Source organism: Physcomitrium patens, chromosome 16 (assembly GCF_059467195.1).
Source record: "Physcomitrium patens ecotype Gransden chromosome 16, ASM5946719v1, whole genome shotgun sequence".
Lineage (NCBI taxonomy): Eukaryota > Viridiplantae > Streptophyta > Bryopsida > Funariales > Funariaceae > Physcomitrium > Physcomitrium patens.
In genome coordinates this window covers 12,678,794-12,706,719 of record NC_143425.1, presented here as the reverse complement: position 1 = coordinate 12,706,719, position 27,926 = coordinate 12,678,794, and the positions used below count along the sequence as shown (strand labels likewise).

Sequence of the window (27,926 nt, the reverse complement as noted above, 5' to 3'; positions counted from 1 at the left end):
TCATTAATTGAGGTAGAAGTTGTTAGATTTGCAAACAAAGATTAGTCATAGTATGCAAATATGTGGTGTATTCATATTGAGGGGTAGAAATTTTGGAAGTATCCACCATGGAGAGGAAGTATTGAAGATAAAGGAATGAAGTTGTTTTTATAATAAGTAGAAATAATATGTTGTTGCAATATTGTGCGTATTCATGATAGTATTTGAAGTTCCTTATTAGAGGCTAAGCTCTTGTATGTGGTGTCAATGTCATCAGTTGCTTGGCTCTTTGATTGGCTTTATATGTTTGTAGTAAAAATAGTAATAATAGGTTAAAATAGATATCTAAGAACTTGCAAGGATAGCCCAATTCAAATGACTACATGCATTACAAAACACATGGCTATAATTTTTAAAATAATATTAAGATAGTTATAAAATTATCACTTAAATCTATAAGAGATTATTTATTGAATCATTGTTAAACAAAGATTAGATATTTAAATATTCTCAACTTCTAATTTGATATCTGAAATATTTAAAGAAGTTTATATATAGGTGTTTCAATCCACATGAATTCAATTTCAATAGTATTTATTGAAAAAAAAGCAAAAAAAAATTATTATAAAACATTATAAAATCATTTGAGGTTTGTTAATTTCATGATTACAAAATATAATTGTGGAAGATTTTAAGTAGATAAAAAATATATACATTCTATGTAATAATATTCATATGATTATTATTATTATTGTTATATCTTTCATGATTCTTTTTTAACCGTAGTAAGAAAATAAATAATCTATAATAAGAACTTTGTACAAACTGTATTATGACCTTTGAATTTAATTAATTAGAAAGTCATGAATGTGATTTAATATACATAAAGACACTTTTATTTCTATATACATCTATATATATATATATATATATATATATGATTTTAAGGTGTTGTATTCTTTAAAATGATAGCTTATAGCTAAAAAATAGCTAATAAAAATGAAATATTGTATAAATGTTTTTTTATTATATCTATACAAATCTTTTGTTTTCCCACCACAATAGGCTAAAAACATTCTGAGTAAATAAATATATATATATATATATATATAGATTTATATATTTACATGCATACATACATAAATATATCGTAAATTCATATTCACACAGTCATGATTCATGGTTTTGTTCACAAAATCGTTTCTTCGCAAATACGTCATCACATGCGCATGTGCACGTGAGGCTTTGTTCCAATGACTGTACCCATTCTTGCAATGCTGCTCCAGAGCTTAGCCAGCAAGCATTCATAAGGCTTTTCTGCTCTGCTCTCTCTTGCTCCTCCGTACTTGCCTCTGCAAACAGTTTGCAGGATTATGCTTCAATGGCTGCTTGAAACAAACACTCTTGCAACAAGCATGCATGAAGCAAAGGAAGAAGAAAGAAGTCTGCTTGACATGAATCCTTGAAACCGCAACACTAATCCTGCCAGGAATGTAACAAAAGATGAATCAATCTACGACGTTGCAGAGACACCACTTTACCGAAAGATGCTCAGTTGAGAGCGACAGTTTCGGTGAAGAAAGCAGACATGAACCCAGGTAGAATACTTTTCTTTCTTTGAGGTTGTGTTTGAGGGGTTCAAAAGCATATAAGTCTAGCTTTATTGTAACGGCGATGGAAAGAAAGCCCACTTGAGATCTAAAGCCACTAAGCATGCAGCCGCTGTTGTAGTTGTGAAGGAGTCATTTCATTGACATGGGTATTAGCGAGGTTCGAAGCTTTTCTCGCGCAGTGCGGTTGCTTGGCAAAGATTGCAAGTGAAGTGGATGTTGGATAAGCATGAGAGGTCATGTTGTTGGGTCGCACTAACCCTGACCTTGTGTTGTGCGGGTTTCCACTCGATTGATGTTTGGGTTCTTGGTGACTACTCTTCTTGGCTCAACATCATCATCTTCCTCCGCAGCATGCGATTCTCTCGGATCGCCAGCTCGTCTTTCGATGGGCATCTTTGTAAGCCGAAGCGCAGATACGCTCTTGCCAAGTTCTGGTTGTAGCGCAGGCTCTCCGCTACAAAGCTCCCGGGTCTTGAGTTCATCCTCTCCATGTCGTGCTTTATGATTCTCACCAGCTTCTCCCGCCGGACCATCCAGGGGGTCGGTTGTCGTGTGAGCCGCACCGCCTCCATCACCTCCTTCAAGAACTCGTCTCCTGATGCTCTCTTCCCCTCCCCCTCTCCCTCGTCCTCCCGCACTGGTTTCTCTTTCCCGATATGCTTCACAGATCTTGCGTCCGCACCTGATTCTTTCAACACCCTGGTTCTTTCCTCCCAATACCTGACACCTTCTCCATCCATCACCCCCTCGATCTCCACCTCCTCCTCATAATCCACACCCCTCCTCGGACCCTCGCACTTCGAAGTCACATTCTCCATGTTTGCAATTTCTGCCTTCAAGCTCCCTTTCACCCCTTGTAATGCTACTACGTGTCTGTCTTTACCACTGCGAGGATAACGCTAACACTACGCAATGCCTACACCTAATTGCGGCGCAATCAGTGGTCTTCCACTCTGAGAAAACTGGCAGAGAAGATCAAGATAATATTCTCAGTTGACACAGTTGCTTACCGGAATCGTGAGTGAGCATACCACGACCGCGGCTTGTGTGGGAGGGCTCAAAGCCACGTGTAGGGATAAAGATGGCTAAAGAATACCAGTGGTGCCGAATTGAGGCATTCACACTCAAATTCAGCATTGGTCCGGGTTTAGGATTTAGTAACTCACCCATGCTTCTAAGATTTGTGATGGTGTCTTGACCAACTCTGAGGAACGCATTTGTGTTGAGGGGTTTGGGTTTTCTGCTGTGACTCATTGGAACATGCGTTGATCAACAAGATCGATGGCAGCTTTTCTGTGGCACAAAGTAGCTGCGATCTCTGGTATGAACCTGCAATGCATCGGGGATATCGTGGCTTTTGAGTTTACTTTTTTTGTGCTTCCAATCGAACTTGAGACCGTCAATTGAAATCTGTTTTTAGATTCGTGAATCGTGAAGAAACTTTGATTTTGTCGCTAGGTTTTTCCATTTGGGCTGTTGCTCTTAATCTAGTAGAGAGATCATCTTCAACATCCAGAATGAAGGCGAAATGCTGGACATTCACAGGTATTACAGCTATAGTAGCTGGCACATTTGGGTCGCATGGGTTCAAACCGACAGATCCGGTTTACAAAACTGTGAGTCCACAAATTTAACCTCTTCATAGCAGGACCAAATTAACTCGTTTAATGATCACTGTTACCGATTCTTATGATGTAATCAATTCACTCCTATCTCAAAGCTAAAGCATGCAGAGAATCATCTGTGATCATCTGTAATGTCGATACAGTTGTGCTCCACGGACGCTTTACCTATGATTTGGTGCCTCGAGGCATGGCAGGTGTGGCAGACAGGCAACCTGTATCACCTAGTTCATACGTCAGCCCTTCTTGTTGCTCCTTACACTAAGCGCCCTCATTTGGTAAGTTCTCAGCTTCCAAGAACGCTCCACATTCTTCCCACAACGCCTAATTTAATGTTCTGAGATAGCTCGAGGGGAAGCATTATATTGTATCCGAAATTTCCATGTAGAGGTATTGGGTGTATCATTAACTGGGTGATTTCAGGTGCAGTTTGGAAGTCTTCTGACGTTCGGGATTGCAGCTTTCTCGGGGACGTAAGCCACCTGTTCTAAAACTTGAGAGTGTGTGTGGTGTGCTTTTAAATTGCATTTTGGTTCAACTTCGCCGCTGAATCTTTTCGGTTTTACTCTTGGGTATGTCCATAGAATTTCTCGCTAATTGCATAATCTTGTTTTGTGATCAATGCGAATGAAGTTATCAGAAAAATACCAAAAATGGATACTCCAGTCATGTAGGTTGTATGTCGTGGCACTGACTGAAAATCGCAAGCTCAATAAGCCAGCCCCATTTGGAGGCATGTCATTTATTCTTGCATGGGGATCTCTCCTCTTTTGAGTGTCCGTTGCGATTGCAAGTTTGGGTGCACAGAAAGGGACAAGGTAATTGGTCTTTCTGGACTGTGAAATATCTGAGTGGTTTTGCGTCACTGGCAGGAAAAAGTTCAGATTGATAGGATTGGTGCTGGAACATTGAATCATGAATGAAAATATATTTTTTTCTTTTTGTTTCTCTCAATGTTGTAGACTAAACAATGGTTAGAGGATGCAACATGCCTTTGTGTCGTAATCATGTTTTACAATATTGACTAAATAAATAACTTTAGAGCCCAGTGTGCTAGGTCAAGGAGGTTACAAAATATCAGAACTGCTTCATGATGTGAATTATTTTCTGGGCTACCGCCTTCATTAAGTGCCGCGTGAAGAACAGAAATGGGTTATATTTTGTCTGACTGCTGGTTCTAATCCTGAAGACCAAATCCTGCTATCAGGTTGACGCGCTTCGGCGATGAACGCGAAGGAATTTAAATTTCCCTGCTCCCATGGAGGATCCTTCAAATACATATGGACGATGACCTGTGGATGCCTTGTAACTATTCTGTATCTGTGGAGACGCAAAAATAGAGACGCAAAAATATTTCAGTGACAAACAATGCCAATCACAAATGGGTCCACAATTAATGATATGTAACATGTTACAACTTCAACAGAATGTTACTTATGTTACAGGAATATGCACTTAAAGTGAGTATGTGTGTATGTGTTTATATTTACAGAGAAACGGAAAATTTACACCTCATATATGTTTGAGCTGCTTTCTATGCCTGGTCGACCAATCACGCAGACTGTGCCTCCACAACCTCCGCCTGTGATTTTTGCGCCAAATAATGTTGCTGTGTCGGGCTTGGCCTTCTGCTTCATTCTCCTCACCAATGCTACAAGCCTGTTAGTGCCATGAGAGTCCAGCCCACACTTGGAGTAGCTGTGATGGGACTGGGTGATTCCTCAGCACATAATCACAGCAAAAGTTATTAGTCTCAAGAAAATTCTCATAATCTCATGCTTAACTTGAAATAAAATCAAATCCTTGTCCACACGCACACGTTCACACATCTACCTGGAACATTAGTTCACCCAGGGCTTCAAGTTGAGCATCCGTCGCTGCGGCTGTCAGCAACACTGCAAAGGACTACACAAGACCGCAGAGTCGTTACCCAATTGTTATTCACATAACAGACAAGATCAAACTAATGGACAACAATTTTTTTTCTAATTGCAAGTGTTCTGAATCCGCAGCAAATTTATTAGAGCAAACCTTCACTCGGAAGTTCTCATATATTGGGTGCGCTGCAGGGACTTGAATGGTGTAAGATTTGCTCGGTATGATTTTTGTGAATGGGTCGTTGTGGTTGCCATAAACCTTCGTGAATTCCTCCCCTCTCATTGTCTCCGGCAATGAGCTTGTGTAGTGTGCCTCCAGCCTACAGGAAAGAACATCTCATCTAATCAACTGCTTGGTATCGAGTCCCTCATTCAATTCAGCTGAGATTTTCCTCTACGCGCAGAATTCAAACAACGAAGGGTTTTGAACGTGACCTGTGAGGGGGGATGTTACACAAATACTTTTCTTCGGCATCTTGCATCAAAGAGTGAAGGTCGGCGTCGTCAGCGTCCCCGTTAGTGCCCGACACTTGCAATCTGTCCAAAATGTTGGAAGCTTTGGCTTGTATTATGCGGCGGCCCATGAATGCTCCAAGTCTTACTGAACCATAATCTGCACCACCAACACTGTTTACAAGAAGCATGAGGTGAGAGCAAGAAATGGAATCCCTATCAACAATCACAAAAAATAAATATACAAGTTTACGAAGATCAACAAGGATTTAACTTTTTATGTATCCACCTGTGGCGAATGCCTGAATCAATCCCCCAGAACTGCACATGACTAGGAATATTCACATGCTCCTGAACTTCTGCTTGCTGCAATCGGCAAAAGTTTCCAATATTGAGCAGCAAGTAACGTCACTTACTGAAAAGAATGAGTTCCAAAATGCGATAAAACTGGCATAAAACTCACGGTGGCATGTTTCAAGAAACTAATATAAATGAAGAGGCACTGTAAACCAGCACTCGAATTCAGTTCAGGGAGATAACTCACCTGGCAGACCATGGCTAAGAGCTTGTTAGCCTCACCACAAGCCGATGCCATCTGGTCCATCACTCCGCAAGGGGTTCCCACAATGTGATTCTCAACCTGCATCTCGCAGAAGAACCAAAATCATGCCGACAACCGAGCTAAATTCATCCAGTAATTGACGAATGCGAATTAGAATGGCTGTTGAAAACCTTCTGGCAGAGAACCGCAAGCTCCCTGGGCGAGATGTTCAATCCGTAAGCAGCTGCGATGGCGCTCATGGTAGCCACTTCAAGTGCCGCAGAGGATGATACTCCCTTGCCCTCCGGAACTGCTGATGATATCTGCGGCAGTGAAAGAGTACCTTAATCTGTGAGTACTGCAAGCCACGCGTATAAACCTTGATACGAAACGCTCGAATGAGCATGGATCAGTGGCTTATTTCCAGAAAAACAATCTCAATCAAGCTAGGATGTAACATAAGACATGCGACTATTGTGATGACATTGGTCTAGAAGCGAACAAGTATGCTCATGCTATCGTTGAAGCGTACACCAATCTCTCTCATTAGAACCAAGATCGTCCCAGCAACATATGCTGCCCATCTGTACAAAAACATTTCACATCGTGCAGCGTTAGTGCTGCGAATTTCCAGCGAAGGAAAACGTTTATGAGGAATTATGTTACGCATTCTGTGTGTTTCATTGTCGTGCCGCAAGATTATTACACTCACAAGTGAGAGAAACTTCACTAACCGAATTGGGAAAACAGTGATGATTCCATTTGGACAGCATTCTGAAACCGCCCAAGAATTTCGGTACGAATCTGGGAACTTACTTCTGAGAAGCATCGTGCTCGAAATACTTGTGCGCTGCTTCGTAAGTTATTGGTTCGTCAGAGGAATCAAAAAAGTCGGATATGTCCATGTCGAATGTTGGTGCGCGATTAACCTTGTCAGACCCAAATGACACCTGCGGGGACAGTTTTCGCACGATAGGAATGTCAGGAATAGCACGCAGAGGACTATAATGTTGCAGAAATGTGAGTGGGGAAGTAGCAAGTGATGTACCCAGATCGTTTGTTCAATGCTCCATAATACTACGAAGATTGATATGATCTTTTTAGGATAGTGTTACTGAATCGGCACAAAAATCTTACAATGCACACAACAGGTCTTGCACCTAACCCTTTTGCTGCATGCCGCGCCATAATGTGTTTCCACAACCTTTGCTTCCCAGGTGGGCTCCTCTGCAAGGCGACATGGCATGCCTCCTTGATTGGCATCTGCCTCAAGAAAGACAACACACTCCAACAGATAGGGTTCCAAGTCTCCACCAGATCACAGCTTCATAGACACAACGTGGTGATCTCTACAAACAGCAAGACTCAGAGCATACATACTTTCCTTCTAGAACTGGAGCATGCATGTTCTATGGCATAGAAACAGTATTGAGTTGAATAGTGGAGACAGATGAAACTTGAAGTCATAGACATACATTATCGGTATACCATACAAGAAGCTACCGCGGCAACATTGAAGACAGACAAAGCTGGAAAATTTATTGGAAGTCTGTTTAAAATGGAAACAATCTCACAAAAGCTTCAGCTTCCACGATTCGGTGTGTAGCCGATACTGAAATTAGAAGATTGAACGCCCTTCCTAAATAAAGTGGAACTAGGGGTGAGGGTGAATAGCATACCTGAAGAACCAAGCTACCAGAATAATCTGCAATGCCACCCATGACATCCAGTCTCCCTGGCGCTCTGGCCACAACTACATCATCCTGTACAAACACACCACTTCGAGGATCTTTACTTAGAGGTTGACCTCCAAACCCACTTTTTGTCCAAGACGTTACTTCAAGCGGTTGGGTAGGGATACTTCACCGATCATGGGTGTCGAGATTTTAAGTACAAGATAAGGATATTTTGGAAACATATGGTTAAGGATTCCAAACTTTGATAGGTTTCGTGGGAGTCCAGCTTCAATTCTGAGAAATGGAGACAGCGTCAAAACTAAATGCATGTAAAAGCGGCTTAATGACAATGATCGCCTCACCTCCCAGCGAAACAAACCTCCTGCGGCCAAACGCTCTCGTTCTTGCGGCTTTTCAGCGAGATCGCTGGCTCGAACATCTCCCTCTTCATCTAATCTCGCCAAAGTGCGAAGGAAAAGTGCCGTGTCTGCAAGTCCATGAAGATCTCCCTCAAGTATATCGAAGTCATCTACTTGTCTGCACAACAGAGTGAAGAATAAGTTGATAAACAGCCATCTGCATTTACTGAAGATAAAAATGGATGATTAATGCTGTGAAGCCCTAAAGTTTTGTTGTGATGAGAATAACGGTAAACAAGGACTCAACGGGTTGGATTCTCATAACTGCACAGAACTTTAGCTTCATGCTCTGAAAAGTTTGACTGCTCAAACGCGGCTCATGCAGACATCTGATTCATGAACTCAAACAGTTGGACGAGCTCCATGGAAACTTAGAAAGTGCCGATGATGAAATAGGACATAGCTAGATCAGTACTGTAAGCGGAGGAAACAAGAATACTCACATTTCCCTGGTTAGAGGACCATTTTGTTGCTTGAGAACCTCGATGTCGTTTGTTTTTACTTCTGGGAGTAAATCTAGCCGTGTTCGACTCGGTACATACCAGTCTGGAATGTCATCCACCCGACCAGGATGCGCTTGCAGCTGAAATCCAAAGATAATGGCATCCCTCAATCGCCGAGCTCCACTTTGCTGGAGATCCTTCAACAAGCGAAAGTGTACGCACGTGAAAAGCTTGTATTGGATGCACCAACTGTGTGTTGCAAGGTTTCTTGAAAGGAAATACACACATGACGTTTGGCGGCTTGGGCCAGTTTGCAATCTTCGCAACGTAAAACCAGTAACAGCATTGGCAAGAACTGAAACCTTACTGGTTTTATGGTGTAAGCTTCGCCCCGAGCAGCGTTCTTCAACAGAGTTGCGGCAACCTGCTCCAAGCAAGGACAGCATTGTGTGAGAGGTGTCAAGCTCGTAAATCTGCAAATCCTAAGCAGTTCTCATGGTACGTTGTATTCCAGAAGCTATTTTGATGTGATATGGTCATGCGTTCAAAAGCATGTTTTTGCAAAAGCTATTCGAATCACCAACCTTTCCTCCATCCAATGAGCCAGCATAGGTGGGTTTGATAACTAGCGCACGCTCGAGGTATGGCCCCCAGCGTCCACTCAAAAAATCACGCCTATTCATTTCCACGCCTCCACGGTTTAACTGCACACTGAAGATCATTAGTCCTACAACTAGGCTTGCGTTGAAGAATCCTTGATCTGTGACGTTGAGCCCTTCACGAGAAGTCGGACTCTTTCATAGGATCAGTTGCTTGCATTGGGTAGGAAGATTTAGTCACCAACAATTAAGTTTTCTGATAAGCGTGCAGTTTGTACGGGATGAAATGATAGTAAAATTGTTTCGATTGCTAGACCACAGTCATTGCTGTTCAGTTTTAAACCGTCATCATCAAGGATTATTATGGAATTTTTCTCAAAGGATCGAAATTAATTCTCGTGGAAGACGGACAAGAATGCCGAAACGACGATCGTAGTTTGCGCTAAATGAGGGTGAGCTGCACCTCAAGCATCTTCCTTAAAAAGGGCTCCTCGTTAAAATGATCACGTCGAACAAATATAAACGCCTTCTTACATGACAGCGCCTCACTGAATGTTCCATATCCAATCTTGCCTGCAAAGGGTCTTGTCAGTGAAATATTCAAACTTTCACAATAAACAGTGGTATTTTGAGCTCGATCAAACAAGCGAAGAGAATCCCAGGTTAGATAAGCCTTGAAAAGCATAAATTTTTTTGTATCGAACAAGGTACAGTGGGGTATTAACACTTTCATGCTCAACAGTTCTCAAAACAGATCATGGAATCAGGAGAGTGTTGATCAGTGTCGTACCAAGCATGCAGTCACTGGCAGCTAGGAGATCTGGGACATAACTATCGCGGTCCATGCGCATGAATTTGTTGCCCAGCTCTTGCTCCGCAGGTGCACCACAGACCTTCCCACAAGACCATTGCAGGACTTTAAAAAGATCATTCGTCACACATCAGATCTCTACTTGAACTGATCATTTAATAGCAGAAAGGCCTTTTGTTAATGGCAAATCAATGAGCCTGCAGCCATACCCAGCATAGCCAGCCTGGTGGCAAGTTTTCGTTCTTTAGTGACCACCTCGCGTCCTGTTCCACATCGAAAGCGATGAATATCAAATTCAGCACGACATATTGAACTATGGACACAAGCGATCTGATCTACAACCTTCCACTCTTGCTTCCAGGAAATGAAGCTACTCTTTCTAATACATCGTTTCCTCCAACATGACAATGTTGAAAACTGTTGCAGATAACTCAAACTTGAAATTCAGAATACCTGACCACCGAAATTAAGGAGGAGCACTTTCACAACTTCATCAACTCCGAGGTCCTTGCGAACCTGTCACACCCAAATGTGCCGTTTAACTTCAAGCAGTTGTCTCTGAATTTCAGGTATGGGGAATCGTGTTTAGGCACATCTAAAGGTCGATCTACAAAATCCTACTCATCCTTTCTGTTATCCAACGGTGTTCGTGGTGGCCATGTGTAAACACCTGTTGGCGACTCCTTCGTGCAGTTCGAACCACTAGAGGCACATCAATTACGTCTCGAAATGCCGGCACTGCATAATTGCCAATTTTTTGGGTCATTCTAGTGCACTACGTTTGGTATCACCAGAGATCTAATGAACGCCACAGAGCATTTCATGCATCTACGTAAAGATCAAATTTATTGGATAGCGAGTTTGTAACACATACTAGGACTGTAGCCTGGAAGGCGAATCAAAAAGAGGGCGTTCGAGTAGTCTTCAGCAATCTGCATAATGACAGTGCAGAAGACGGCTGTTGTAAATTCTAAGCTTACGATACAACGAGACCAAATCGAAAAGAACACCGATTTTCCAGCACTTGAAGCACAAAAAATCCTTGTTTTCTCTACAGGATACGAAAGCAGTAATAGCAGTGATAAAACACGGCAAATGACAACACACATTTAGAACCTATTCGAAACTAAAGCCAAGAGGTAAGGCCACAGACCTGCCAAACAATGGATTGGTGATGCTTCCCAGCGACGGTGACATACTCAGAATATATGAAATCCCAGCTGTATTACGAAAAATTAGGATGCAGTCGCTCATGAAACCTATTGCAGTTGGTAAGTGGTCGAAAAATACTCTGAATCTTGCAAATATGAGGTTTACTGGCCTCAAGCAGTGTTTTTTAAGCGAGATACATCACATGAAGGTTGGGTATAATTGAATTACATGAAACACATGATCGAATGACTCATTTTGGAGTCTAAAGAATTCAAGTTTAAGGAAACCGATTACAAACGCTGGATAGAGGCAGCCACCTAAAGTTGCTGACACAGATGGAAGGAACGCCTGCTCGAGCAGCCGCTCGACACGCAATTGGAACGATGTCGGATACCTGCTCAAGTTGTTAGAAAATACTCCTACACATCATTAAATCGTAATCTTCACAAACATGAATAACGGTGATGTAAAGGCTCTGGTATACTTGCTTTTAAGATTCTGTCTCATCAACAATATCCGTTTAAAATCTATTCTGATACTATGAGTCACTGAAGTTCTGTGGTGAAATTCATGCAGATACTCATAATATAGACCATGCCCTGATTATAATACATTCAAATTCGCGTAGTATTTTTGGTATCTGAAATGGGTGTTGAGCAATTACCACGAGATTGGCTCTGATAGACTTCAGCCAGTCCACTTCCAGAGCTAACAGGACCTCACGATTCTCAACTGCTGTCCGGTAGTACTGCCCACAGAAAAAATTGTTATCAAGATTCCAATTCCTCACCATATTTCTGCATCCATCGTGTAAGGGCTAAGGCTGCTCCAATTGAGTCTAATGCCTCAAACATTTGGAAAATTCATTGTTACGATTCTGTTACCTGTTCTAGTGATGCCTGGCAATCAACTGTAAGAGCATCGGACTGCACAGCTCCGCTATCCAGCAAAACCTGGAAAACGTTAAAACAAAAATGTGTTCTCACGCTCTGATTCTTGAAAGAATTATCGATGCGATCAAGAATGCACTGGAAATTGCGAAAAGATATGGGTTGTTTGATAACATTGATGTTCTAGAGAAGATGAACGAGCTGTATATTCGCGAGATAATTTAGACGTTACCTATAACGTTTCCAATTCATTGTGTATCTTACGATCACAGACTATCTCCCCGAGTCTAGAAAATCAATCTAGCTCTGAACTCAATCGCAACAAGTTATCATTCATAACCGCACCTTAAACCTCAAACCTCTACAATGCGTATTCCACGAAGGAAGCTCGTCACTAGCGTTTCTAACAATGATCCAAGCTATTCACCTTCCGAATATGGAGTCTTGAGGATGGAATGTCTCGTTTGAAAACAAACTCCGGAGCCCCTGTCACGATGTACACCTCATGCCCTGCGGCGCACAGGTGCCTTGCAACCTGGACATTGCCATTGCCATTGCCACACAATACAAATCTGAAGTTGAGTTCCAGATCGAGGAGAATTCCACTCGAAAACTGACAAAATTATGCTAGTAGATGCAGGACGAAGCACGTACCTCAACCACACGGGTTGCATGACCGAATCCATGCCCGGTAACATAGTAAGCAAAAACCAACTCTCCATCTCCATAACTCTCTCCGCCATATAAACCACAATTGTGCGGCACATCTTGTGCCATACTTTCTGTCATCACTCACTTCAATTCAAGGCTCTACTCTCAACAGTAACCCACAATTCACCGAAATCCCAGCTAGAATCCTTTCGATTCCGCCCACATTCCCTCCCCGAATTGAACAGAAATGCACCGAATCTAGTACCACTATTAAACTAGGACCGCGCTGCCTATCCAAACTGAAGAAAAAATAGACCAAGTACAAAAGAGCTAAACAAACTCCACCACCACAACTCGTTCGCAAGTCTGAGTATTCCTAGACATGAAACAGTACCCGAATGTGACAGCACCGCACGACGACTACACCATGAGCGCCACCGTCAAACAGAGCAGTCACAGCATGACAATGAAACGACAGAAAAATTGCTGGAGCAAACAAATAACACAACCGATCAACCTGAAGAAGCACATCGAATACAAAAGAATAAAAAAAACAACATAAAGAGAATAAAGATAAAAATCAAGCGACCCCCGATTTCGCGCGGTTGCGATCACATCCGTGCACAGCACCCTTTCCGTGACATTTTGTGGCGGCGATGATGGCTCTCGCCACGCCATCGGACCTCTTGCTTGGACGGCTCCAACATCAGGAGAGCCTGCATCAATGTGCCGTGAGAGAACATCGAAGGACTCCGATTTCCAAGAATTCATGTTTCCTATGCAGGGGCTCTGCCAGCCACGTCATGATCTTGGCCCTCCGCCGCAGATCGGGTGGGTTCTAGAAACCGGCGCGATCGATCTGGGTTCGGAGCCGTGACTACGATTGCGACTGACTGACTGACTGTCTTGATTTGCTTGGTGGGCAATTTTAGAGGTCGATCTGTGCTGCCTCGGCGGCGACTCCCGGCTCTCGTACGACTGCTAAAATATAGACAATGGAAGCGTCGGATCAGATTGCAACACAACGACGACTAGTCGATCAGGAGGGATCCTGTCGCGGCTGATTATGCTGGACGGCAGCCCAGCTTAAGAGACGAATGTAAATACAAAGACTGATTCTGTGTTTTGTCTTGTTATTGATAATGTGGATGTGGCGATTTGGATCATGCATATGGACACCAACGCTTTGAGGACCGATTCGGTGTCAGTGATACGCAAAGAATTTATAAGAGAACGAATAATATAATATAGAGTAAGACTTTAATTGCATTGATAATAATACCTACAGCTCTCTCTCTCTCTCTCTAGCTATATATATATATATAGTTCAATTGCCTAAGAATCTAAAGTCACAACTCTTTGTACCACAATTGTTCAACTAGTGTATTATACTCATATTAAATATAAATATACATATATATATATATATATATATCCAACACTTCCACTAGAGGACAGTAACTCATCATTTGTGATCAAATTGATTAGTTGTTGTTTTATCATATAGTTTGCTACTCATATTCTTAAGGCTTTGGGGTTTGAAGTTCTTTATTCTCTATGCAATGTTTTCTTATTCCAAAGATATTTTCCATTCTTCTTTGAGATTGAGGTATGTAGTAAGTACATGCATTTTATAAATGGCTTCATTAAAGTTGCAATTAGCTCTTTGAATTAGTTAAAGAGTTATTATATTTTATTAAGATTTTTGTTGTAGGTCCTATATTAGAGTGGCATCAATTGAGCTACATCTCAAATTTGTAGTGATTCTTAGATCTACATTTCTTTTAATTTTCTTGGATCTAAAATCTATGTTCTTTTCAAGATAAGTATTGATTGTTTATAACTTGCTTGTGCTTTCTTACCTTAAGGAATTCTTTGCTTAATAGATGTGAATTTATAGGTCGTCTATTATATTGACCAACTTGAAATTTTGTTTCTTTATTAGCAAGTTTGTCCAATAGACAATGTCTTTGTATATGTCTAAGTTCTTTATAAAAGTAGCAAATTTTTCTCTAAAACAATTGTTACTGATGATTGCTTCTTAAATTATTTAAGGCAGCTGAATATTTTCATGCCAATATTTTCATGCCAATTTGGATGAATGTTGTGTGGCGAAATTTGCATGCTTTGATTAGTCTATAAAAATTATGCATTTTGTTTGTTATTAGATAATGGACATTTGAGTTGTTGTAGTTATCTTCTACTCCAAGTGTGATCAAAATGTCCTAACTTATATATTGTTTGTACTAAAGAAGTAAATAATGGATCCATAAAATAAGAAAATACATAAACAAACATAAATAATTGATGGAATAGATGCTAAGAGCAACAACCATAAATCTAAGCCCGTGAATAGCTCCCACATAAGTTAGAAGAATGTAGAGTAGGATCAAAGTGTTGAGTATAAGTAGCCAATGCTTGAATCAATGAATTAGCCTTGGCTATAATCAAATGCATTTTAAAATTGATCAAATAACGGTTTATGTTAGTCTTGAGGTTAAGACAATGAAAATATCTAAAATCATATTAGATATAGAAACATAACTTAATTGAATTTTATGAGTAGCAATCAACATTAAAAATACATTGGATTGATTAAGAATCAATACCAATACTATTAAGCTAAGGTTCTTATAAAGAACTAACACCAACATAACAAAGAAAAGGTATTTGCAATAAAAAAATAACAACTAAATTTGACAAATTAAAAAATAAAGAAAGATAAGAGTATAAAAGATATAAAAATAAATTAAATATAACATAATATAATAAAATTTAATATAATAAAAAATATATATCTAACTAATAATATACTTATAATTAAAAATATACTATTCATAAAAAGTAAAGTTTTTATTATAAAGTGAGTTAATTAAGTAATAGATCAACACTATTGGAACAAAATAGATATAAGTTTAAGAAGACATATTAAACAAGATATATTATGTGAAGTTTCTAAATTTTTATTTAATTTTTTATCCAAATTTTGATTCTTTCAAAATAAATATATTTTATCATAAATAAGTAAAAAATGATTTTTATAATTTATTTTTAAAAAATAATAAAAATTACAACCAATAATAAAATTCTATTTGAAAAGATCTTTCATAAGAATATTAAACAATAAAATATTTTTTATTTATTCTACATACATTATTTTTAAGATTCTTCTTTATAAATAATAATACTTGTTGGTAGATCATGTGATGCAAGAAACCAATAAAAAATAAAAAATTAATCAAACCTCTTCCAATAACATTGAATAAAATTAATTCATATATTAAAAAAGGCTTATTTATTTTTTTTAAATCTTTTCAAAGATGACTAAATTATTTGTCAAAATTTTGCCACTAAATTTGATTTGTATAAAATTTTATTCAATTTTTTTACAAATGATTTTAATTTAGGTAATATATAATAGTTATATGTTATTAGTACAAATCATATAAACTATTATGATATTTTGGCTATTCTAAGGATGTTAATAATAATTTGTTTGGACAAGAATTCTTATATTTTAAAGTCATATAATCAATTTTTGGCACTTTAAGCTTTCTATTATATTAATATTTTAAACCATGATTTATAAATAAATCAATAACTATTATATCAATAATATTTTTTTAATATATTAATATTATTATTATATTATTTAGATTATTATATTTTTTATATATAACTATTATATTAAATTACATTAAAAAAACAAAATTCATACAACACTCAACTGCAAAAAAGAATACGTCTACTATTCAAACACTCTCAATGCAGCAAATCAAAACACACTATTAAACTCACATCACTACACATTTCATTTCACACACCCACCACGCTGCTAAGACACAACTCAATTCGACTCAACTCCGTTTCCCATTCACTGCATTGTCTTTCAAACATCCGCGCACCCTCACGCCGCACGATGGCCGTCCCCTCCGAGGCCCTGAAATCCAACCATTCATGAAGCAAAGCTGAAACCCCATTCACACGACGATCGCCGCACTGACACCACCACTGCATGCACATCCGCACTTCACACAAACCATGTTTCTCAAAATCATCATCTCCAATTACTCACACTCGTCGTCATCTCAACAATACACTGTACATCCTTCCATGGTCCTTCAAAACCGATCCTCCTCGCCTCCCACATACCTATCCCTGAGCTCTCTCTCTCTCATCCTAGCTCCAAACTGTACACTCAATTCCACAACTTCGGCACCGTATCATACACACGCAGCCACCCCACGGCGATGCAATTCACTGCCTTTGTTCTCTCCACGCCTACCGACATATGTGCATCCATTTAGTGGAACACGGGAGCTCCGCGGATCAGCTCCGTGACCACTAGCGACAGGAATCCTAGCATTGCTAGACGCCCGTTCCATCGCTCAGCTCGCGCCGTGAACGGCCCGAAGCTGCGAGCATCCGTCGACTCGCCGTTCATGATCGGCACCAGCGATGCGTACGTGAATAACTGCACCGCGCCCACGAAATACACAAGCCCGCTTGTGGTGGGGTTGAATAGCTGCTGTGCTACTGTCAGCCCCGTCGCCTTCTCCGCGAAGAACGCCCACACCATGCCCAACATCGCCAGTCGGCAGTTGATGGTCTCCGGGGCGGCCCCGTCGAACGCGAACACGCTGAAGAAGGACTTGTCGCTGGTCTCGGGCCGCCTCTCGATCTCCGGGCGGGGGGTGAACCCCACTGCCTGGTCGAACCCGGGAGTGGGCTTGGCGCCGAAGTAGGAGCGCTGCTCGGACTCGTTGGTCTCCATGTTCTTCAGGATCTCGCCCTCCGTGATTTCCTTCTTCGTGCTCTCATCGATGGTCTCCCGCAGGCCCTTGCCCGCCTCGCATCGAACTCGCCCCGCCAGCGACGCGCCCAGTCTGGGTCGGGCCACCACACGGGAAGCAGCGCTGGACAGCTTCGTGGAGGATGGAGTCAGGGCCATGAGACCGCCGGCCATGGGAGCAGCAGCAGACATCTGAGACATCGTGGCGGCCATTGTCCTGTTCTACTGGCGAATACGAGATGTAATCAATCGGCTTCCGAAATCGCGCGAAGACTGAAGATAATGCGAGATACAGCAGAGGCAGGCCACTGAACTGCGAAGTGTGAATGGTTGTCGATCTGATTAGTTCTCCACCTGCTGGAAGGTTGATGAATGTTGCGCTTCTGACAACTGGAGGCGGAGCGCCTGAGTGACTCTAAGCCAAGAGTTGTGACTCTCAATCAGACTCGTACACACATGTATAGTATGTACTGTTTGATCACATGATACATAAAGTAAGATGTTTCCAACATGATATTAGAGCTGTAGAAATATTTGATCCATAAATGCATGTGTAGATAAATGCTTTATGTAGAAATGAAATGCTGAAATTACAAAGTAGATTGTAATGATAGCAATGAAACAATCCATTATAATAAGAAAGGTTGATGAAGAACTTGAAGTTCTTGAAACATTTAGCATGGTAAAAATTAGTAAAAAGTAATAAGAATATTTGAATTATAAGATGCCATAATAAAAATGTATCTAAACGATAATTTATACATCTTAAAGATGAGAAAAGGTGATAGTGTTATTAAACACATACATATATTTAAAGCACATTTGAAACAATTGCTAGCAATAGGATCAATAATTCCAAATAATGAGGAAATTCTTATCTTAATGAGAAGTTTGCCTCTAAGTTATCAATACTTTTAGAAGAAAAATCTACATTAAGAGTATAAAAAAGTTGCTATTATTGAATATTTGTGTAGATTTTATGAGAGAGAACCAGATCCAAGCAAAGTTGATGCAATTGAAAGGATGAAAGATATATGTGACTTTTTAATAATAGTACACAAGCTTTTAGATGCTTGTATATTTTATTATATATAGATTTTTCATTATGTTTATGTAACAAATCTATTATATGAATTATTATATAAAAATTATTGATTTAAATGGAAAAGAAAGCATACTCAAGTAATGAAAAAGCTAAAAGTGTGATTATTGATATCTCCAATTTTAAGAAGAATTGATTATGAGTGTAATAGAAAAATGATACTTACTATAGATGCTAGTCTTATTGCTATCAGATGGAATGTGGGTCAAGATGATTTGAGTAGAAAAAAATTTGCAATTTAATTTAGAAATAAAATTTTAAGTACTTATCAACATGCATATTTATAATTCAAAAGAGAACTTTAAAAAATTGATTTGGCTATGAAAGCTAAAAAAGATTATTTGATTGATATAGTGGTAGTAATTAAAACAAATTGCTTGCCATTGCTTAAAATGATTACTAAGTATTTATGTAACGGACATAATCATGTAAGCTAGTAATTACATATACAAATAGGTAGAAGTAAGTAAAAGTAGGTAAAAGTAGTTAATTCTATAGTATTTAAAATGAAAGCTTCCTAGAAGCTTCATAGATGCTGCTTTGACTTCATAGGTATCTTTAATTAACTTTTTGGATTAGAAACGTCGTCAACAAGTTGGCCATGTGCCACACATGTTGTTAGCTTGAAGATCAAGCTAACTATGTAGCCCACACATAGAAAAACTTGCCCTGTAAGTCAAGGCATGTATCTTATAAAGTCAACACATATTGGAGGTCCTATAGAACGTCGCCACGTAGCCCTTAGTTAGATAGTATATATAGAGTGAAGAGTGAAGACTTCTTCACTCTTGTCAACTCCTTTCTTGCTTCTAGTCTAGTTTCAAGGGTCTCTAGTTTTCTTGTCTTTTGGCAATAGCCATTCTAGTTTCTCTTTCAATATATATACTTGTTTATATATATTTTGTTACCTCTCTTTGAGTGAAGGCTCACTTGACTGAATTATTTTTTCATCGAGTTCTTGTCCTTGACAGATTGACAAGAGTACACCTATAATATCAGAGCTTTGTCTAATCTTGATTAAGAATGGATTACCCCTTTTTCTTGATAAGATATAAGCATATTAGAAGTTACGGATTACCCTCTTCTAAACTGATATTGTCTTTAGTATTTTCTTTGTTCTCAAGTCCTCTCTTCTATTTGTCTTGAGCGATATTAGATATCTTCTCTCTTCTAAGTGTTATCGTGGCAGAACTTCTTGAAATAAAGAGTGCAATGGCACAAATGTAAGAGCAATTGAGGGAGTTAATGCTTGCGATGCATCAACTCAATTTACCACCACAAGGAATAATAAGATTGGCAGGAAGTGAAGATATAGAAATGGTTGGAGCTGCTTTAACATCTGCACCAAACCATGTCCTTTGTCTTATGGTCGAACACCTTTCAAATGTTAGAGAACCAAGAATTGCCCTACCCGAGAAGTTTGATGGCACCAGATCTAAGTTTCGAGGATTTATCAATCAAGTACAACTTGTGATTGAACTTCAACCCCAAAGCTATCCAACTCCAGGATTGCAACTTAGATTCATTGGTACGCTTCTTTCAGGTTCAGCACTATCGTAGTTTTCATCTTTTCTTGAATGACGAGATCCAATATTGGATAATCTAGAGGTTTTTTTGGTGAAGTTTCGATCCATGTATGGAGAACATGATGTAATTCGTGTTGCAACCAATAAGAATACGTATTTTACGACAAGGCAATCGATCAGTAATATTACATGCTTCATAATTTTGATAAGTTGCAACTAATATTAAGTGGAATGATGCTGCACTTATTAGCCAATTTTTCTACAGATTATAATATGAGGTAAAAAAATTAATGCTCAACTTATCTGATCCTCAAACATTGAGTCAAGCAATTGACTTTGCTGTGAAGTGCGACAATCGCCTTTTTGAATTCTGATCTGAGAACCGTACAAGTGGACCTCAACGTTACTATAATTCAATGGCAACACCAACACCTCTTCAACACATACATTCGGAAGTAGATGATATGCAAATTGATGCAGTACGTTTCAAACCTCTTATTGAGTAAGAAAAGACTCGTCATCGTCAAGAAGGATTATGTTTATATTATGGAGAACCAAAGCACACTACTCAACATTGTCCAAAGAAACGACGCAATCATAAAATGAGGAGTATGGCTATGAAAAAAGAAAACATGTCCGAAAATAAGCTTGTCCAGCTATAATAGGGACCGTGCGGTTGGAACCTTGTACAACATCTAGTAAAGGTCCTATTCTCTCCTCAAAGCCCTCTCATTGTTTTACATTAAATATTATTTTAGGACCTAAACATTACAAAGTCTCTGCCTTGTTAGATTTAGGAGCCTCAGTGTGTTTTCTAGATGAAGAATTTATTAAAAGACATAACATATCTTTAGTAAAGAAAACTAAACCTGTTCATGTAGAAGTCATAGATGGTCGTCCATTGTCTTCTGGAGATATTACTCACGAAACCCTTCCTATAGAAGTAATAATCAATGGTCATAGTAGTTTTGTAGTATTTAATATCATTAGATCTCCCTCTAATCCAGTCATTTTAGATTTATTGTGGTTAGAAAAATACAACCCTCAAATAAATTGGATTTCTCGAACTCTTACTTTTTCTAAAAGTATAATTAACAATGTAGTTAATCAAGTAGAGAGTCATAAGTCCACTTCAATTAAATCCGTATTTATAGGTGCAAAAGATTTCTTACATGCTGCTATAAAAGAATCACCATATATTATTTATGCCACACCCGTTTTTATTGGTGAAAAGACTTTAAGTGGCATTCTAAGCCAATATCAAGAATTTCAAGATGTATTTGAAAAAAAGAATGTGGATACACTCTCGGAACATCGTCCCTATGATTGCTCAATTGACCTTCAAGAAGGAACACAACTGCCATTCAGACCAATCTACAGTTTATCACAAAATGAGTTGGCTGAACTCAAGGAGTATATTGAAGAAAATCTAGCCAAGAATTTCATACGCCATTCTAAATCTCCGGCAGGAGCTCCAATTCTATTTGTGAAGAAAAAAGATGGATCATTGCGGATGTGTGTTGATTATCGAGGACTCAACAAGATTACCATCAAGAACAGGTATCCACTACCTTTAATATCTGGATTTCTTGATCAGCTGAATTAAGCTAAGATCTGTACAAAAATAGATCTTCGGGGAGCATACAATTTAGTACACATCAAAGATGGAGATAAATGGAAGACTGCATTTCGAACTAGGTATGGACATTTTGAATACAACGTCATACCTTTTGGACTTACAAATGCATGAGTAGCTTTTCAACATCTAATGAATGATGTTTTTTGAGAGTTTTTGGACGATTTTGTAGTCTGTTATCTAGATGACATCTTGATCTATTCTAAGAATCCAGAAGAACATGAACTTCATGTTCATCGTGTGTTACAAAAATTAAGAGATGCAGGACTCTATGCCAAGATAGAAAAGTGTGTATTCCACACTACTCAAGTCGATTTCTTAGGTTACATCATTTCAAATGATGGACTTATGATGGATCCTAAGTAAGTTCAAACTATTATAGATTGGAAGATCCCAAAAACGGTAAGAGATGTCCAATGTTTTTTGGGATTCGCCAACTACTATCGGATCTTTATCAAAGACTTCTCTCGAGTTGCAGCTCCACTTACATGTTTGACTTGTAAAGACAAACTCCAATAGAAACAAGAAGCGGAAGTTGCTTTTGAATCTTTGAAGACAACGTTTGTTTCTGCACCAATCTTATATCGTGTTGATTTTTCCAAAGCATTCTTTATTAAAACAGATGCATCAAACTTTGCTCTGGGTGCGATTTTATCACAAATGGGAACAGATGACAAATTTCATCCAGTAGCCTTTCATTCAAGAAAATTCTCAGTAGCAAAAATTAATTATGAGATCCACGACAAAGAACTTCTTGCAATTGTAGACTCTTTTCAAGAATGGCGTCATTATCTAAAAGGCGCTTCTAGTCCAGTCACCATGTATAATGTGTCGTATGGCGTGATTTGCTATCTGGGAATACACTGGGTATCTAGTTGTAGAGAGTGTACCTTAAACCTTTACATGTTTCTTTTCTTAGCTTCCAAAAACTCCTTTATTTTTGTATAAAACTCCAAATATAACAAAATCCCTTCAAAATATATTTTTCCCGCGAAGGGTTTTCTCGCCCTGAACTTTAGAAAATCATCACTATTGATCAAACCGTTCAGTTTGTTTCAAATTTACAAGATAAGTAGAATTTACCCATAACTTGTACCACAAAAAAAACCAACCGCGAATTCACTCCCGATCTTTTGGCATCTAAGAAACCCTAGCAGACACTCCAAACCCTAATTTACAAGCACCTGAAAACTATTTTCCTTATATCTCAAAAACCCGAACTCCAAATGTCATAAATCTTATGCACAAAGTTTATTAACATGAAATTACACATTCCTTGAAATTTTGAGCCAAAACCTCACAAAATTGCTCAAGATATGGCTCAAGAGACAAACACTAGTAAATCGGTTTATTTACTACCCTTAGATTGCATGTGCTGACTTCAAAATCCAATAACTCCTTCATCCCAACTTAGAATCCAGTAATCAGTATGTGAAAAGTATAGCCGCAAAAGTGCTCTATCCAGTCGCGGTCGCCGATCCTCAATTTCCGTCCGTACGCGTGCGTTATGCCCAAAAGAAAGACAGTACGTCCAAAACTAACACCTTAACTTTGAGCGCCTATAACTTCTTCATAAAAACCCCAAATGACACAAAACTCGCACCAAAACCTTAACCAAAAACCTAAACCTTCTGATCCTAGCCTTCAAAGTTAGAATGGCCTCGAGAAACTAACCCTAATCCCTAATATGGCCTCAGGCAGCCTCCTCAAAGCCCATTGGTCATGATTTTTGACCAATAGGAATGGAGATTTTTTTTTTCATCTCCATTCATCTATATTGGTGCCCTAATTCCTGCCTTTGCTACCAAAATCCTTCTTCAATCCTTTGTCTTATAAGATTTACATAATGTATGCTCTAAACACCAAATAAAAGAACCAAAATTAGTTTTTCAATATCACCAATGTCTAACAAAGGTGACTCTAAATATTTAGAACTTACTATCAACCAAAACCAATCTTAAAAGCCACTATCAAAAAGAAATTAAAGTTATACAAATTCTATAGTAATCTTTTTAAACAGCCTCTTCTCAAAGTAATAATCAAATTATATCCTACAACCAACTAAAATCTACTAACATGGCTCTTACCATGTTACTTAATAAATTATATATTAAATACATAATTACATTATTTTCATATAGTAGCCGAACCATAACACGACAACGGATCACAAGAACCTTGAATATTTTATGTCAGCACGTGTATTAAATCGTCGCCAAGCTCGTTGGAGCTTGTCTTTATCAAGATTCAAGTTCATCATCACTTATCGGCTAGGAAAACAACAAGGTTTGTCGGATGCCTTATCTAGACGTTCTTATCTTGCACCAAAAGAAGGAAATGCAGCTTTTGAGCAACAAAGAACAGTTCTCTTGAAGCCAGAGCAATTTCATCTTCGAGCAATAAAATCAACATTGACTGTTGATTTAACTTTTCTTAAGCAAGTCCAATTAAGTATGTCTTCAGACCCTCTTATTCATGATATTAAGAATAATTCTTCTAAATCTCATGATCCTTTTAAATTTGAATTCAAGAACAACCTACTCTATTTCGAAGGACGCCTATATGTTCCAGAAGGAGAAGCACGTTTACGTGTTCTTCAAGCTCATCACGACTTCCCAGCAGTAAGACATTTTGGATATAATAAGACTTTGGAGCTAATATCTAGGAATTTTTGGTGGCCTCAAATGTGAAAGGCAGTTAAAGATTTTATACAATCATGTGATGTTTGCTCAAGATTGAAAACTCCTCGTCATCGACCTTTTGGACTTTTTCAGCCATTACCCATTACAGAACAACCATGGTCTTCTGTTTCTATGGACTTCATCACGGATCTTCCAATCTCAGGTTCTTATGACTCTATATTCGTGATAGTAGATCGTTTTACTAAGATGGCACATTTTGTACCATGTACAAAATCTATCACAGGTGAAGAAACAGCTAAGCTCTTTCTTGATAATATCTATCGCTATCATAGATTATCCAAGGATATTATATCAGATAGGGGAATTCAATTTGTATCAAGATTTTGGCGGACACTTTTTAAGATTCTTAAAGTGGATATAAAACTATCTTCGGCATTCCATCCTCAAACTGATGGACAAACGGAGCATGTTAATCAAGTTTTGGAGCAATATTTAAGATGTACCATTAATTACCAACAAGATGATTGGACAACTCTTTTGCCATTGGCAGAGTTTGCTTACAATAACAAGGTACGTTCTTCTACAAAACAAACACCTTTCTTTACTAATTATGGTTATCATCCACGACTTGATACTTTTGACTTTTCAAAAGTTGATAATCTTATTGCAAAAGATTTGGCGATTCATTTATCAGAGTTACATGCAACGATGAAGGCGCAATTAAAAGAGGCTCAAGAATAACAAAAGATCAATGTAAATGTCTATCGAAAGGAACAACCACCATTCCTCTTAGGTGATAAGGTATGGCTACTTTGTCACAATATTAAGACCACTCGTCATTGTGATAGGTTGGAATATTGAAGACTTGGACCATTTTCTATTTTTACACAAATCAATCTAGTTGCATATCGTTTACATCTATTGGAGTCAATGAAAATCCATCCAGTATTTCACGTGTCTCTTCTTGAACCATACAAGACAGTGGACATACCAAGAAGACGACAAGATCCACCTCCTCCTATAGAAGTAGACAATAATAAAAATTTTGAAATAGAAGAAGTCTTAGATTCAAGGCGGCGCCGAAATAAATTAGAATATCTTGTCCATTGGCGCGGATATGGTATTAGTGAATGCACATGGGAGCCAATAAAAAATCTTGCAAATGCAGCAAAGGCGATGGAGGCTTTTCATCGACGACATCCATCAAAATCAGGATGAAAACCTTCTTTATAAAAGAAACAACATCTAGGTAAGATAACATTCTACTTTCAATTCTTGTTCGTAGCTTCTTTGTAGTAGTGACGCTCAGGAGATGGAGAACCAACAACCAGCGGATTCGACTCAAGAGCCTTCATTTATTGACCTGTCGGATGAGACATTATGATTGTCACAACCTTCAAGATGACGCAATCGAGATGAAGATCTTCAAGAACGACATGTTCTTCCTCGAATAGATGGCGAGATACAATGCGTTTGGTATCACGATTTGGATAGGGACTCCCAATGTTTGGTGATTGTACTAGAGGTAGGAACAATTCCTGATGGCATTCCAAATATCCTATTCGAAGGAAGTTACGAAGGCCTCAACAATGATTAAATAACTAGATGGTCTTCCCGCCCTGGTATGGAACACTACCGATGGTTGAGAGGCCCTATCAATCATCTTCGAAGAGAACAAAGATCAGAGTATGTGGCGAATACAATTCATCGCATCATAGATTTCCTCAACATATGATGACCACTCCTCATGGAACTCGTCCCTAGAAGTGGGGGTAATATCACGGACATAATCATGTAAGTTAGTAATTACATATATAAATAGGTAGAAGTAAGTAAAAGTAGGTAAAAGTAAGTTAATTCTATAGTATTTAATATGAAAGCTTTGTAGAAGCTTCATAGATGCTGCTTTGACTTCATAGGTGTCTTTAATTGACTTTTTGGATTAGAAACGTGGTCAACAAGTTGGCCATATGCCACACATGTTGTTAGCTTGAAGATCAAGCTAACTATGTGGCCCATATGTAGAAAAACTTGCCTTGTAAGTCAAGGCATGTGTCCTACAAAGTCAACACATATTGGAGGTCCTATAGAATGTCGCCACGTAGCCCTTTTTTAGATAGTATATATAGAGTCAAGAGTGAAGGCTTCTTCACTCTTGTCAACTCCTTTCTTGCTTCTAGTCTAGTTTCAAGGGTCTCTAGTTTTCTTGTCTTTTGGCAATAGCCATTCCAGTTTTTCTTTCAATATATATACTTGTTTATATATATTTTGTTACCTCTCTTTGAGTGAAGGCTCACTTGTCTGAATTGTTTTTTCATCGAGTTCTTGTCCTTGACAATTCAACATCAAATTTTGTAATGTTAAGATGGATTGCTTATATTAAGTTATTAAATCCAAAATTTAGGCATGTTACTAGAATAGATAATCTAATAGCGCACATATTGTTGCAAGCAAGATATGTAAAAAAAAACAAGATGGTTGAAGATATTGATTATATTGGATTAAAATTCTATTTAGTATCAAATTTTAATTAAAAAATATGTTATTTTTTAAAGAAATATATGAAAGATAATTATTAAATATTAATCATTATTTGAATGTCTTGATTAAATAAAAAAATTGGTCTAGAGAAAAAATTTAAAAAATAAGAAAAAAGACATATGGATTTTTGCTTCAAAAAGAATTCTTATGAAAGAGATCAAAGAAAGGAATTGAGATGCCACAACAATTGATAGGTAATTTAGAAGAGCAATAAAACTTACTAAAGGAATTTTAAGATAGTTTATGGGCATGATATAAGAGAATTTGAACTACTTTTGCTAAACTTAAAAAATGATATTTGTAAAAAAATATATATTAAGATGTACTTTTAATTGTAGAATTGTGTAAAATTTATCAAACATATTTTAATATATGTCATCAAAATGGTCTACAACCAAGATATCTTTTGGTTATTTATTTTAAATTGATTGTTAATTTCATTATAATGCTAATTGGCTTATGACAAATGAAATATTTGGTCTTGATTCATGAAGATTTATCAAACCAAGTAGTAAATAGAATATTGAGAATAAAGTCTATAAAAAAGATTTGTAGATTTTTGCTTGAAGATATTATTTGCCACTATGGATGTGTAAAAAAAACTCATTGCAGATTGTAGAGAATTAAATGCACAAGAAGCTTGTGATTTCTTTAAAAGATGTAGAGTTGAGTTAGCATTGACTACTTGTCATAGATTTAATTTATTAGAATATATATGTATTCTAATAATTATCTATGTGATTAGGTAGAAGTAAGTAAAAATAATTAAAAATAGATTAATTTTATAATACCTTCTAAAGTAGCTTTTTAGAAGCTTTATAAATATTGTTTTGACTTTACATATATTAGTAGTTGATTAATAGATTAGAAACTTGGTCAACAAGTTAATTTTATATTGATTACTTATAAAATAAGCTAATTATGTGGTGCACTTATAAAAAACTTACCTTGCAAGTTAAGA

The 27,926-nt window shown here is 38.1% G+C and overlaps 4 protein-coding genes across 22 annotated transcripts; 1 reads left to right on the top strand and 3 right to left on the bottom strand.

The window, feature by feature from the left end:
• Nucleotides 1-1,115: 1,115 nt before the first annotated feature.
• On the bottom strand, nt 1,116-2,729 carry LOC112293608 (uncharacterized). The gene is made up of 3 exons (XM_090243561.1): nt 2,603-2,729; nt 1,850-2,353; nt 1,116-1,331 (listed from the first exon to the last, which is right to left on the bottom strand). Exons 1-3 carry the CDS (start codon nt 2,727-2,729, stop codon nt 1,150-1,152), a joined length of 813 nt encoding a protein of 270 aa, XP_090099687.1. The 3' UTR covers nt 1,116-1,149.
• Nucleotides 2,729-4,662, top strand: LOC112293915 (uncharacterized). Of its 17 annotated transcripts, none has more exons than XR_012219301.2 (6): nt 2,729-2,913; nt 3,051-3,208; nt 3,412-3,492; nt 3,644-3,687; nt 3,881-4,032; nt 4,422-4,662. XR_012219301.2 is itself a non-coding variant. In XM_024543892.3 (6 exons), exons 1-5 carry the CDS (start codon nt 2,874-2,876, stop codon nt 3,986-3,988), a joined length of 336 nt encoding a protein of 111 aa, XP_024399660.2. In that variant the 5' UTR covers nt 2,729-2,873; the 3' UTR covers nt 3,989-4,032; nt 4,422-4,662. The 17 variants fall into 17 exon arrangements, 10 of the variants coding, with proteins under 10 accessions (XP_024399660.2, XP_073395999.1, XP_073395998.1 ...); XR_002973161.3 differs by having other exon boundaries at nt 3,848-4,032; XR_016507130.1 differs by having other exon boundaries at nt 3,638-3,687; nt 3,848-4,032.
• Nucleotides 4,123-13,801, bottom strand: LOC112293914 (L-arabinokinase). Of its 3 annotated transcripts, none has more exons than XM_024543887.3 (28): nt 12,730-13,801; nt 12,503-12,610; nt 12,070-12,138; nt 11,850-11,933; nt 11,503-11,579; nt 11,187-11,253; nt 10,908-10,965; nt 10,704-10,771; nt 10,487-10,549; nt 10,243-10,296; nt 10,013-10,115; nt 9,686-9,795; nt 9,208-9,327; nt 8,991-9,047; nt 8,624-8,820; nt 8,124-8,298; nt 7,765-7,848; nt 7,251-7,352; nt 6,902-7,035; nt 6,588-6,669; nt 6,277-6,408; nt 6,089-6,184; nt 5,834-5,910; nt 5,527-5,718; nt 5,246-5,411; nt 5,048-5,119; nt 4,726-4,923; nt 4,123-4,534 (listed from the first exon to the last, which is right to left on the bottom strand). In XM_024543887.3, exons 1-28 carry the CDS (start codon nt 12,862-12,864, stop codon nt 4,418-4,420), a joined length of 2,997 nt encoding a protein of 998 aa, XP_024399655.1. In that variant the 5' UTR covers nt 12,865-13,801; the 3' UTR covers nt 4,123-4,417. The 3 variants fall into 3 exon arrangements, with proteins under 3 accessions (XP_024399655.1, XP_024399653.1, XP_024399654.1); XM_024543885.3 differs by having other exon boundaries at nt 7,223-7,348; XM_024543886.3 differs by having other exon boundaries at nt 7,223-7,348; nt 8,624-8,811.
• A 2,969-nt stretch (nt 13,802-16,770) lies between these two features.
• Nucleotides 16,771-17,927, bottom strand: LOC112293308 (early light-induced protein, chloroplastic). The gene has a single exon (XM_024542570.3). It carries the CDS (start codon nt 17,729-17,731, stop codon nt 17,030-17,032), a length of 702 nt encoding a protein of 233 aa, XP_024398338.1. The 5' UTR covers nt 17,732-17,927; the 3' UTR covers nt 16,771-17,029.
• Between the last annotated feature and the right edge of the window lie 9,999 nt (nt 17,928-27,926).

Excerpts from the sequence above, each read along its gene's own strand:
- LOC112293608 (XM_090243561.1), bottom strand. The coding sequence starts at position 2,729 with ATGCTGAATTTGAGTGTGAATGCCTCAATTCGGCACCACTGGTATTCT. Across the intron at positions 2,354-2,602 it reads TATGCTCACTCACGATTCCG|GAGGTGGAGATCGAGGGGGT; the intron begins GTAAGCAACTGT and ends GATTATGAGGAG. Across the intron at positions 1,332-1,849 it reads CCGCACAACACAAGGTCAGG|AGGCAAGTACGGAGGAGCAA; the intron begins GTTAGTGCGACC and ends AACTGTTTGCAG.
- LOC112293915 (XM_073539893.2), top strand. The coding sequence starts at position 2,874 with ATGGCAGCTTTTCTGTGGCACAAAGTAGCTGCGATCTCTG. Across the intron at positions 2,914-3,050 it reads CAAAGTAGCTGCGATCTCTG|GTTTTTCCATTTGGGCTGTT; the intron begins GTATGAACCTGC and ends TTTTGTCGCTAG. Across the intron at positions 3,688-3,888 it reads ATTGCAGCTTTCTCGGGGAC|GTTGTATGTCGTGGCACTGA; the intron begins GTAAGCCACCTG and ends CCAGTCATGTAG.
- LOC112293914 (XM_024543885.3), bottom strand. The coding sequence starts at position 12,864 with ATGACAGAAAGTATGGCACAAGATGTGCCGCACAATTGTGGTTTATAT. Across the intron at positions 6,670-6,901 it reads GAGCACGATGCTTCTCAGAA|ATGGGCAGCATATGTTGCTG; the intron begins GTAAGTTCCCAG and ends GTTTTTGTACAG. Across the intron at positions 4,924-5,047 it reads TGGGTGAACTAATGTTCCAG|TCCCATCACAGCTACTCCAA; the intron begins GTAGATGTGTGA and ends GGAATCACCCAG.
- LOC112293308 (XM_024542570.3), bottom strand. The coding sequence starts at position 17,731 with ATGGCCGCCACGATGTCTCAGATGTCTGCTGCTGCTCCCATGGCCGGC.